Raw genomic sequence first — 13,057 nt, 5'->3', positions numbered from 1 at the left:
TGCTGTCTGATCTTTAAAGTGCAGGCTGCTGAACTGGTAGTTCTGAAGTGTAATGATACAGAAGGTAAAGGAGCCACAGTGCTTCACATACAGTCTTGTTTAGCTTTTTGATCTATATTGCTTCCTACTTGGCATTGTTTTAGTACTAGTAGTTGATTGTTAAACATCTTAAGTGTGTCTTTTTACCAGTGAGGAAATGTATAAAAATACTGGTTTGGTGTTGCTTGACCCTGAGGGAGTGTAATCCTAGCTTTTTCAGACCACAAACTTCTCATTGTGGTATGTGCTATGTTGCCGAGAGTAGCAGATAAAGTTGATCCATAGCATGGAGGGACAACTTCATCAGTTCTTCCAAAACAGGGTGTTAAAAAAGTTGGACCAAACTAGCATTCTATTGTCTGTCTCAATATGCAGAAAATGGACAAAAAAAAATTAGAAGGCAAGTTTAGTGTCCAAGTATATTGTTAAGGGATGATTAATTCAGTACTTTCTTTTTTGTCTGTTTTAGCACTCTTGCCAAGAGCTGTGTTTTTCAAGATTTGAATTTCCTTTGCTTACCTCTCCCACTACCCCAGCTGCCACAGTACAAGTGTATAGTGGAACCTCTATTTAATAATTTACATACCTCCATCATCCCATTTCTCTTTTTAATTCAATTTTTCGTATTTGCAGAAGGACAAAATAAGTCCTTCTTATTTTGATATAAAAAAAAAGTAGATATAAAGTAGATATAGATATAAAGTAGATCCAGAAGATTTGTGTTTCTTAAAATCCTAAAGATGTATGTGGATATCTGAGATAGTAGCTTTTCATTCAGGTCATACAGTCTACCCAAATCCCCAGATCATCACTTTGATAGCACTACTGAATAAAAATGCAAAGATGTGTTATGCAATTAAAATTATTAAGAGTTGACTTATGAAGCCCCCAGGATAAAGCAGACAGTATACTGAAGTGTCTGGGAATTTTACCGTTTTCTTGAATTTACTAGTACAATTAAACCAAATGTAGGAATTTGGATTTCATGAATGATCAACTGAGAGGTTGCTCTGGGCTCTGTTCACATCAGATCATCTTCATCTCTGAAAAAAAAACAAAACAAAACAAAACAGTATCTTGCCATAGAATAATAAAAAAGACATGTAATTGCTACTTCTGTCACAATCAATAGGAAAACTTGTTAGCAGCTGGCAAAGAATGTTTTTCATTTACCTGGATGGGGTTGTGTTATTTCCTTCACCTGCTAACTTTTTTTTTCCACCTTCACATGGATTGGATAGGGAGAAAAAGGTATAGATAAAGTGGAGAGGCAGCCATTCAGGTTCTTCAGAAGTTCTTCCTTCTCTCAGCTTAAATGGAATATTTCTTACTTTTAATGTAATATTAATGATTCTCTCTTTCTTGATAAGAGCTGCATGGTTACAGAAGTAGGTGTTCTGCCAGGACATATATTATCTGATATAGATTCACATTAAATTTATTTTTAAGTGACTGTAGTATTCCTGTAGAATACTTATTATGCAGTGCTTATCCAGTAATGGCCATGTACCAAGAACATGCTATTCTTGTATCAAGAAGGTTTAAAAAGCAGTAGTTGAAAGAAAGGGCTTTGTTAAAAACCATTTTCTCAAGTTTAAGCATAAACTATTTTATGCCTCTTAACAAAAAGTCTTTTCATGCATCTATACAAATGTGTATCTCGACAGACATATTAAGAAGATGCTCTTTGCATATATATAATATAATGCATGTGTGCAGCATCTTTTTTCTTTTAAATGGAATTTGAAGAAAAAAATTGCAGTGTATTACAACTTGACTTTTTTGCAAATGAACTTCTGAAGAAAATGTTTTTAAGAGTGTATATTTTAAATATTTAAACATTAGCTTTTGCCATAAGGCGTTCTTTCTGTTTTTCAGATATGTGTGTTCTTTGACGTGTGAATTGAACATGTCACTTTTTCTGAGAAGTATAGCTGGAATAATCTTAGTTTTAAATCTGTTATCATAATGCATTTTATATCTTACTATTGTTTTAAGATATAAGGCAGGGAAAGTGAAATAATTATCTGACAATTATGTTTGTTATAATAGAGATTATATTGAAGCTATCTTCTAAAGTTGTTTTAGAGAAGTGTCTTTTAATTGCATTCACATGGATTAAAATCGGAAAATTTAACAGTTTTGGACGTCATACGTTACAGGGATGCTTCATTTGGTACTTGCAGTTTTCATCTAACGTTGCTGGACTGTTTTCATGCAATAAGCAAGGTAAGTAGAACATTTTCTTATTGCAAAAGGTCAGTTAAATATTTCTCTGCCAGAAGAGAAGACTCAGGAAGTTAGGAGCCAAATAGAGCTGTACAGTAGCAGATTTTCTGATTGTTGTCTACCTTATTATGTATTACGCATTGTAACAAAACTTCTAGATAAAGCATCCGTAGAAGTGAACTGATATCATATCTAATCAAATAGCAAAGTTTTTAAAGAGGAAATTTCGAGTTTTATATAGGTAATCTTCTCAGGACAGTAATTTGCAGCTCTAATCCGTAAGAGTTGTGTGACAGGTTTATCAAATGGCCCTCTGATACTACATTTTAGGCTGGATATTTCCTTTGGAGGAGGTTTTGAATCACTTATCGATAATTTTTTGGGGGGCAGCGGGTGGGGGTCAGGACACTTTCAGTATGTACTAATGACTTGTAGTTTTGCTTCAGTAATATAAATACAACAAATGTTAAAAAATGTGGTTTGCTTTTTAACCACAAATTATCATAATAGAATGTCTTCGTGCGGTACAGTGGTTACATAATGTGGCATTTCAGGACAGGGAAAATCTATTTACATTCTTTTTTGTCTGTATGAATAAGGAAATGTGAAATGGGGAATTCTGCAGGGCTCCATCCCATAACTTTTTTTTGAGGGAGGGCTGGAGGGGGCCATCTCTACCAAATACTGTTGTTTCTATTGAGTAAACTTGCAGATTTTCATTTTTTTGTTTGTTTTTTTTTGCATTTTTTGACTTTGGCTGCTTTGTCAGTAGTGATGAATTTCTATTCTTTTCAGTACTGGCGAGCAGCAAAGAAAACCACAGAGGGCTATACAGTGAAAGAGGAGATTAGAATGTAATATTTAAAATATCTGGGGATTTGAGATTGTCTGTGTTTGCTCTTTCTGACTTTACAAGTGGGTAAACTGCCAGTTACACAAATGTGTACGTTTTTATACTATATTAAATATAATGGCTGTGGATAATTATGGGGCATCAGGGACCACACTAATGTCTGCTAAGGACTGTGAACATAGTCTGTCTATAGCCAATTTTAAATTAGTGAAGATATTCGAATTCTAATGAAGTAGAATATAATTCATGCACCAAATATTTATAATGCTTGAATGCAGACTTCAGAATGTACCCATATTTTAAATAGATATTTTTTGCCAGTTATTTTTCACTGGCAATTTGTACTGATAGCAGTAATAAAAAGACAATACTTATTTAGTATGGAATTTTGTAGTGATTCAGTGCAAACAGAAAGACCTTCTTGTCTAACTTCACTTACATTAAAATTTACAAATTTGTTTTGCACCAAGAGTCAGTTGTTCTGTATGTTTTCAAACAAAAGAAGAGATCTTGTAAAGCGTAGAACAGGTATTAAGGGGTGTTTGGTACACTAACACAGTGATAAACTGCCCTCATTGGTAAGGTGTTGTCATGTTAAAAGTTATATTCTGAATTTTAGGCTTTGCAGTGTGATTTTCTGAATTTCGATGTGTTTGATGTAAATGAATATGAGCATTATGAGGTAAGTATTCAGTATCAGTCTTCTGATTCATTTGTTGTTATTAATGCTAAGATAATTGTTTATAATATAATCTGCTATTTATTTTGTAGTATTAGGTTTCATTTTTGTTTTACCTCTTTAAACTATGATCGTTAAATAATGGTGCGTAGTCAGAGAGAGCGTATTAAGTCAGATTTAAGCATAGTCAGCCTCACACATGGGGTAAAAGCAGAAACCAGAATTGAAATAAATACTTTTTTTTTTTTCACATTTTTATTAAAGCCTGAAAAATTATGGGGAAGTGGGAATTTGTTCCTTGGCCATTTTTTAGGTCTTGCATACTTTTGAGCAATCATGATGAGAAACTTGAGGGCATACAAGTCCAAGTCTATCTGACTTCCAGAAAGCAGATAAAGTATGTATATATGAGCTCATGGCAAAGGTATAACAGCACTTTTTGAGGAGAAGAAGATAGGACTTGGAAACTCCAAGACTACAAAATTCACTTGGGGACACGGGAAACTAATATGAATAAAAAAGACTACAATATTTGACTACGTGCACTGTTAGAAATACAAAATTATTAGTTATCTGTAAAGAGAAAATCATGTGTTTTTAGAATCTAAAAAATCATGATCTAAATAGTGAAGAGAAATAAGGTGAGGTCATAATTTAGTAACCTATAAACATTTTAAATTTGGAAGTTGCCTTTCATCTGAAGGACACCAACTGCATTGTTGTAAAGCTGTAATTTAGAAAAAGGAGAACACAAGAGGAGTGAGGTTCAGAACAAGTGACATCCTCTTGATGAAATAAAAAGCAGGCAACTAACACGCTTCCTTTGGCCAAGATTGTACATCATTTCTATCTAGCATGTATTTTGAAACAATAAGGAAAAGGCTGAAAATACAGGGATAATGATAAACCAAGCATTTTCTCTTGACAGAGAGCAGAAAATGGAGATTTTAACTGGATAATACCAAACAAATTCATTGCCTTCAGTGGACCTCATTCAAGAAGTAAAATTGAAAATGGTATGCTTAAAAAAGGAGGTGGGGGACACAAGCCCACTGCTTTCTTAGCTGGTTGTTATCAGTAAGAACAAGCTTTAAAAATTGTTCCTGAAACAGTGTGTTTTTTCCTTGGATCTTTTTCTTTTATAAGAACCCTGACAGTAAAATTTTAATGCTTGGTTTAATTGTATCTGACCTAGGTGCTTATGTTAAAATTCCATTTTCAGTTAGTCTATTTCTTTCTGTTGAATATGAGTTTTATTTTGAAAGTGTTTTCTTCTATTGCTTTTGAGTCTTCATTTACATATTTTCTGTTTGAGCCTTATTTTCCCTTATATTTCCATCTTTTTTTTTTCTAACAGGCTATCCCCACCATGCTCCAGAAGCTTATTTCCCATACTTCAGGAAACACAAGGTCACCACTATAATACGCCTCAACAAAAAAATGTATGATGCCAAACGTTTCACAGATGCTGGATTTGAGCATTTTGACCTATTCTTTGCTGATGGAAGCACACCTAGTGATACTATAGTTAAAACATTTCTAAATATTTGTGAAAATGCTGAAGGTGTCATAGCTGTTCACTGCAAAGGTATAGTGTGCAAACAATTTATATTATAAATAATGCTTATATATTATGCAGTTTCTGGGATATTTCCCACTATAACTCTGTTATATCTAGTTACTGACAACATTACCAAGCAGCAGATTTTCTATACAAATTCTGTCTGTGCTTTATTCTGCTTTTTGTCTTCTAATTTTTTAAATTCCAGGAAAATCTTTCCAGCTGTTTCCAAGAATGAGGCTGGGGAAAGTGAGCTTGCCAATATTAACAGCTCTTTCTGCTAGGAAGTGCTAGGACTTTCAAAAGATTCTTCTGAGCAGGAATTTCAATTATGGCAAGGTTTATAGGTCTTTCTGACAATATGTGGTATAAATACATAGCAAATTTTTGAAAATACCAGTATACTAGCTATACTAGCTGCACTGTTCTTTGGACCAGGCATTCGGAGCATGCCCAATGCAGCTAGTGTAGAGGGTTTCTGAGAGAGAGCGATTTCTGTGGTTCTAGAGGAACTATGTTTGCCTTTCCACACCTGATAATAGTGTGATTGAAGGAGAAAGGTGAATTCTTAAAGTATTTGCCTGGGACCTGCAAAGACTGAATTTTTGTTAACTGGATCTGCCATTCACTTGCAGCATGTTTAATAGTTTTAATAGATTATACTGTGAAGTAGAGTTGGTGAAACAGCTTTTTGACTGTTGTACATAAATGCATATTTTTACTCTCCACCAAGGTGTGAAATCTGTGTATACCACTTAATTGATTACGCAGCAGTGGTACAATTGCTTTGTTTTCATTCTGATGAAGATGTTCAAGATGTCCTCTGATATTTGTCATGCTAATAATGTCTAGACTACCTTACAGTCTTCAGCCTCCTATTAGTCTTGAGAAAGAGTAGAATGATGTAGCCTGTTCTTAAAGCTGGGCAAGGTAAAGGAAATGCTGTGCAGTTGTCTTGGCTGTTCAGCTATACTGAAGTTTACGTATGTGTTGTTCCGTGGATTCTTAAATGAGAGGATTTGATGCATGGTTTGACATTTACAGCAAGTGGTCGAGTGGGGGAGCCACTGAGCTGTCTATCTTCCTTCTCATGTTTGTCAAGGTAAATAGTGCTGTTTCTAGGGCCGTGTCAAAAAAAAAAGTTTTCTTATTCTGGATTATTCCAGCCTGTGTTGGCTAGTGCTCGGACTTGCTTATTGCAAAATGTAGGTTTTCCTTGTGAACCAAAAAAAAGAGTTTAGTTAGAGGAAGGATTGGAAGAACAGCTGGTTTTAGTGCAAGTCACGATGAATTTGCAGTTAAAATGCTTTGAGAATTCTGTGAAAAGATAAAAACATCTACATGCCTATTTAGTGTATTGCCTGTATATTTTTGTGTATATCTCTGTGTGTGCATGTGTGTCTGTGTGTGTAAACATACCTGTAAGGTCACTAGCTTTGCAAGGTTATCTTACTAAAAATATGTGAACAATGTGTTAGTAACCATGTCTATGGGAAAAAAAGAATTGAAAAGGTAAGTTTTACTTACTGAGTTTTATTAGTAATAGGTTTGCCTAATAAAACAGGCAGTTAATTATTTGTCTGAGTAGCAATGTCTGTAGCTACAGCAGATTCCAAATGAAAATGAGTATATAAAAGAAACCATTCTTTTATCTTACACAGCTGGTCTTGGACGAACTGGCACACTTATTGCCTGTTATATTATGAAGCACTATCGGATGACAGCTGCTGAAACTATTGCCTGGATCAGAATAAATAGACCTGGTTCAGTGATTGGACCACAACAACACTTCCTGATGGAGTAAGTAGATTAAGTACATTTAAAAATGTATTTAGATGCCTTTTTTTTTTTTTTTTTTTTTTTTTTTGTACCCTTAAAATCTTTGTTGTTAATTTGTTGGTTTTGGGGATTATTTTTCTATACCATGATAGGAAACAGGCAGAACTTTGGACAGAAGGGGATATCTTCCGTGCAAAGTTGAGAGGAAACCGTAAAATTGCTGTAACAAGAATCCTGTCGGGGGTGGATGATATTTCAATTAATGATACTAGAAACAGGAGAATGATCCGAAAGGACATTGAACTGGTAAGCATCTGAATATTGTGCTTTTGTAAAAGTTGTAAGTGCTTTTGAGGATCTCTTAGGTTCTGAACAAACCTGTGGGTACAGTGGAACTTTGTTGGATTCTTCTTCTCTTTTCCCTTTTTGTACCATTTGCAAGTAAAAAAAGATATGGGTAGTGGTTACAGAAAATGAAGGTCAGTACACAGGTGAGGTAGGAATATCCTTGTCCTACTGTCATCTTGTGATTAAGTAAATATTAGAGCAAAAAAATACAATTTGCTGTCAAAAATTCTGTAATTGTATTTTGGATTGTTATATTGCTTTCAGTGTTTTACAGGAAGGGGTGAAAGGTGTTTTGCTTTTTTGATTTCTAAGTAATTACAATTTCTGTAATACTTCTTGCAGCGTCTCTTAAAAAAAAAAAAAAACGTATTGCTGTGAAAATGGCAGATGAAGGAGGGAAATGCTGTACTTGAGTGATGATTGTATTGTACCAAAACAGAGATTTGAGATGTGTTTCTACTGTTTTAAAAGTAGACAACATTCTGACGCACGTAATTCACTGGAATGAAAAACTTTGGCAAACTTTCTTGTTGGGATAATTCTAAGTTCAAGATTTAAAGTAAGGTTAATAGTTAATTTTCTAAATGACTATATTTACCTCTTTTTTTCCCCTACACTTATCTAGTATAGTGATGAAGATGAAACAAACTGTATAACACAAGGTGATAAGCTTCGTGCTCTGAAAAGTAGAAGGCAAGCAAAAGCAACAGCTGCATCTCCGCTAACGTAAGTCCGTTCCTGAATGCATAAATACCAGAAATACTTCTATCTTCTTCTTCACACACACTTGCTGTAGCACCCAAAAGTTTGTTGGCAAGGCTGTTTTTGCTCATTTGAAATAAGCATGAGATTCACCTTTCTTCTGGTAGCTCGGTGTGCCTTAAGGAGGCAGGAGAACTTGTCTGAAGAACTGCATTACTCAATTTCTTGTTGTCTGTGTTGTTTTTTGATTCCAATGCTCAGTGCTCTGCAAGTTCCTGTGGTTATTTCTGAATGACGTATTCCTAGTTCATTCGCAAGCATTCCCTTGTCCTTCCTGTGGTAGTATAAAAACGGAGGAATACAACTCCAATTGGTGGTGTTTCATTGGCTGAAATAAGGTATATTTTCATTTTTGAAGTAAGGTCAACTACTTAAAAAGAATATCTGGAAGAAAAATCTAGCTTTATTTCATTTTCAGGTCTTCAGAGAACTTTCCCTAAATCTTGTGGGCTTTGGGATAATGGCTGGTACTCTGGAAGGCAGGGAGTAGCAGCGTTTCACTGAATAAATACAAAGGGCTGTGGTTCTATTTGAGAATCTGGTATATTAGTCTCTTTGTTTTAGACAAACACCACCTGTAAGAGGAAATTTTTAGTCAACAGTTGTTTGCATCTGTTGCAAATTGTACTAACTATAGGTAAAAGCTTTCTGGTTACCCTTACATAAACTACAGAGAATGCAAGACTTGCAAGACATATCTGAGACCTCATTTGATTTCTAGGAAAGGAATGGTGACCCGTGGCTATCAGATTTTTTTGCAAATAACACACCAAAAGAGTCATAGAACAAAAGCAACTAGGCTTTTATTTTGCAGCCTTTCTGTAGGGATGCTGCTGCAAAACTTCTAGCTCACTATGATTTTTTTTTTTTTTTAAGACCAAAAATTGTCTTCAGACTTCTAGATAAGCAAGAGGTATATTGTAAGAATATGCTGAATGGAAAGGAATGCCTTTGGAAACCCTCACTAATTGCTGTGTAAGAATTCAGTTTTGTTTAAAAAGAATCTTTTCCTTTCATCAGTTACAAAGGCAATCATACCATAAACAACATATAAAAAACAAAGACTGTACCCAACTGAAATTAAAACCAAAAGCAAACAAACAACAAAACACACACACAAAAAAAATACAAAACACACAAAAAAAACAACACAGGACCTCAGTGTACTCAAGTAGTACATTAAAAACCATCTACTTTGCATATTAGTTTCTAAGGCACATAGTGCCTTCATTTCTACTTCATAATACTCTTTCATAAGTAGTAATTTAAGTCATGTAATAAAGTTTGTGAGATATCTCATTTACTGTATGTTCTACAGAATGAATATTGATTGTATGATAGTCTAATCAGAGGCACAGTATTAATATGCGTAAAGACTATCAACTACTAAAAAAACCTATTCCATCCACAAAGCATTCTGTAACAGGACTCCCTTAATTAAAACTAGGTAGTTTGTAGTCCTGTAGAATTAAAATAAATGATCAAGAGCTTCTGGTAGTTTCGCATAGTGTGCCCTGTGGCACTGGGAGGTGTGATGCTAACAAGGAGTTGCAATTTCCTTCCTCCTGTTTCCATCAGTTATTGTAGGGTTTGCAGCTTGTACTGAAGTAATTTGGTGACAAATCTAGAACCTTTTACATTCTGTGAGTTAATGTTACTAAACCAAAATATCACTAGGCATATTTAGCATCCCTACCTGGGTTAGAAGTCTTCCATACCTGAATAGCTGTCAGTCTTTTTTCCATCATAGTTCAGAATAAAAAGAAAACAACAACAACAACAAAAAAAAACAAAAAAGTAATTCTGCTATGAAATAGATTAATTTTATCTAAGCAAACGAAATAGAATGAAGTTCTCTATGCAGTTTTATTTCAGAGAGAAATAGGGGAAAAAAATCGAACACAAGCAACGTAAAAGCACTACAAGCTGGGAGAATTATTAGTCTTTTTGTGCTAGAGGCGTGACTTAAACAAGTCCCAGGGGGTTTGTGTATAATGTTTTGTTAATGTTTGTTGAAGTTGTTTGTATAAGCTGTTTATGCCTTGGTGAATGGATGCTTTGTATATGTTCTGATGAGCAATATGCTGCACCTTTGGCAAAGGGATTATGAATTAGCTTTTGCTCTTTCGAACACAGGAAGACAATATATCCTCACCATCTGGGTGCTTACATAAATTGTTTGTTACAAGAAACTGATCTGGCTCTGATCTAGGGTTTCTGTATTAAAACACAAGATTGTGAGGTAGGGTCTATCAGTACAGGCTGATCAAGCTGTGTAGAAGTTAGCAACAAGTGGTCAGAGATACACTGGTCTAGAAGGCATTTATTTTCAAAAGAGTGATGTGGACTTTCTTTGGAACAAATAAATGACTTCAGTGAGGATTTCAGAAATACTGCTTTGCTTCTGGTAACACATGGATACACCTGACAAGTCACGGTTGCATGGATTGTGATAGTCACAGAAAGAAAGAAAATGCTTGGCTTAAGATTATAGAGCAATATGCTTTTGAAGAACTTGAAACAAGCTAAAATGCACCAATAGCTTTTGCTTTTGAATTTTTGTTCACCTTTTCCTCCCCCTCCAACCCCTTTTTTAGATGGCTCCTAGCTATGCTGGTGTCTACACTGTGTAGCATTGTCATCTGGTGGATTGTATGTGGCTCCCTTCTTCCCAGCCTGCTATTCTGTCTAGATGGTTTAAGAACATAGTAACCATCAGGACCCCCTGAGAGAGAGCCACTGTGTAAGTGTCCCATTCCATTTCTCTACAATAGCTCATGCTTTCTGTCTAGTATGTCTCATAAGTGCATGTTTTCATACCATGTTTCTTACTGGCTTTGTTGCAAGAGTAAATTTCACTGCTCTCGCTTTGTTGTATTTTTGTGTATATTATTTGGAATAACTGAGTGATTTTTATGGCTGGCTTGCAATACAAAAGGTGCAGAGCTTTTGTAATTAGGATGATTTATAATTTTGAAGCCTTTCTTCTCTGCATGCTTCTGCAAATAAGCAAAACCATGTTTATTAAAGAAAAAAAGTGCTGTTTTAAAATATGATCCTCTCCTTTGCATATTGCAAGTGAAGATGTTAGCTTCAATTTTACTTTGAAATTCATGAACTTGCAAATGTGCTTAATCTCCCAAAGGATGGTTTTACTCATGCGAAATGCCAGGAGTTAGAATTTGTTAGAAATGGCAGTAGGTCTTTGTTTTTATGAAGGGATTATAGTATTAAGCCATAAGAGGCAGTAAAATGGGACACTTCTCCCCTTATAGCAGAAGATGTGGCAGGTTGCAGTATTAGGACAATGCACGTTTGTTTACCCAAGCAATCTGGTTTCATCTTCTTTCATTCTTAATTATTTTTATAGAGCTTTATGAGACTAGGTCGACACTTCTTTTCTGTTACTTAAATTCAGGAGCTGGATTAAAAACATGTTCCTTGAGTACAATTTTTACTTTTCTCCATCTTCTGTCAGAGTGGCTGCAGTGGTTGTTGTGTCTAGCTTTCACTTAAAAGGTGCAATGTTTTTGCCAGATGGCAACTTTCATCTTTTGGCCAAATTAAAACTTCAACAGCATGAAGGACTACCAGGAAACCCAAACAGCTCCCTTCTGCTTGCTACCTTGTTTCCCTGAGGCTACTCTGCCATCACCACCCAGGAAGCAAAATGGTTACTTTGGGTGAATACTTGAAAATTCAGTGCTCTTAGAGGAAAAAATAGGTCAGGAAAAGTGTTTCACGCCACAGTAGTGAATAAGAAAAGGAATTCTGTCCTGTCAGAACTTTATGGTTAGGAGATGCTGTCCTCCTCACCTTTGACCTCTGAGCCATACTTCTAAAAATGGAAAAGGTATAGAAATAGTTCTGCTAAGGTAAATGACTTAACTAAGAATGAGAATTAGAGGGAGTTATGGACAATTTAGTTATCCCATTAGTGTAATCTGAGGTCATTTTAATCTTTTTTTCCCCATTGGTACCTAACTTTGTCCAATACTGTACTTACACAAGAGTTGTTTCTGAAGTTTTATGCTGAATATGTGAATAACTCTTGTCAATGTTTTACAGAAGTCAAGCCTTATATTTCTGAAGGCAGACAAAAAAAAAAAAAAAGCACAACCAAAACCTACTGTAAAAAAATGAAAGAATCCATCTTTTATTTTCCTGTACTGTAAGATCAGATTCACTCATATGTCTTCTCTTTGTGTGTTCTTTCTAAAAACTCCTTTGCTAGAAGGGAAGAGAAAAGATAGATTGATGTTGTTAAATGTGTCATTATGCAGGCAGTGGGGTTACTGGTGCCCCTGTGTCATATCCAGCATTGACAATTACACTGTGTTATGTCCAGGAAGACAAAACACTTACTTTTATTTTAAAAGCTTTTTATTTTTTTAAGCTTTTTTTTAAATTTTATTTTAATGTTCTCTCCATTATACAGATCAAATTATCAATCAGGGTAGTGATTCAGTCATCAGTCTTGGCTAGCCTGGCAGTCCTGTGTGCTGAAGCCCTGTGGAATGAAGAACATCAAGTCACTTGTTGATTATTGGTAACGTAGGAAAGTGTTAGATGTCTCAGGCCAGTCTTCCTAAAAACCCTAAAGACTCAGGCCAGTCCTCCTGAGAGAGAGGTGACGAGGGACAGAGCAGTATTGCATTTGGCGGTGTAGTGGTTTACCCAGGCAGGCAGCTCAGCACCAGGCAGCTGTGAGCTTGCTCACTCATCCCCAGCGGGGCTGGGGAAGAGAATTGGAAAAGTAAAAGTGGAAGAACTTGCAGGTTGAGATGAAGACGGTGTATTAGGTAAG

At 35.4% G+C, this 13,057-nt stretch overlaps 1 protein-coding gene across 7 annotated transcripts in view; it reads left to right on the top strand.

The window, feature by feature from the left end:
• The window catches only part of CDC14B (cell division cycle 14B), a 46,252-nt gene that overhangs the window by 21,915 nt on the left and 11,280 nt on the right, over positions 1–13,057 (top strand). For 3 of the 7 annotated variants that reach the window (XM_084305184.1, XM_084305182.1, XM_084305183.1), the window contains exons 6-13: positions 2,202–2,268; positions 3,741–3,803; positions 4,729–4,816; positions 5,158–5,388; positions 7,023–7,161; positions 7,293–7,446; positions 8,114–8,214; positions 10,848–10,993. In XM_084305184.1, the coding sequence (XP_084161310.1) occupies positions 2,202–2,268; positions 3,741–3,803; positions 4,729–4,816; positions 5,158–5,388; positions 7,023–7,161; positions 7,293–7,446; positions 8,114–8,214; positions 10,848–10,959 (955 nt within the window). In that variant the 3' untranslated portion in view covers positions 10,960–10,993. Of the gene's footprint in view, positions 1–2,201; positions 2,269–3,740; positions 3,804–4,728; positions 4,817–5,157; positions 5,389–7,022; positions 7,162–7,292; positions 7,447–8,113; positions 8,215–8,451; positions 8,589–10,847; positions 10,994–13,057 lie in introns of those variants that run through there. The other 4 variants (XM_084305185.1, XM_084305181.1, XM_084305180.1 and 1 more) reach the window with 2 other exon arrangements.

The sequence above is a fragment of the Netta rufina genome (assembly GCF_964035555.1).
Source record: "Netta rufina genome assembly, chromosome: Z".
Classification (NCBI taxonomy): domain Eukaryota; kingdom Metazoa; phylum Chordata; class Aves; order Anseriformes; family Anatidae; genus Netta; species Netta rufina.
The sequence above is the reverse complement of the archived record's forward strand: the minus strand, read 5'-3'. Positions and strand labels throughout refer to the sequence as shown.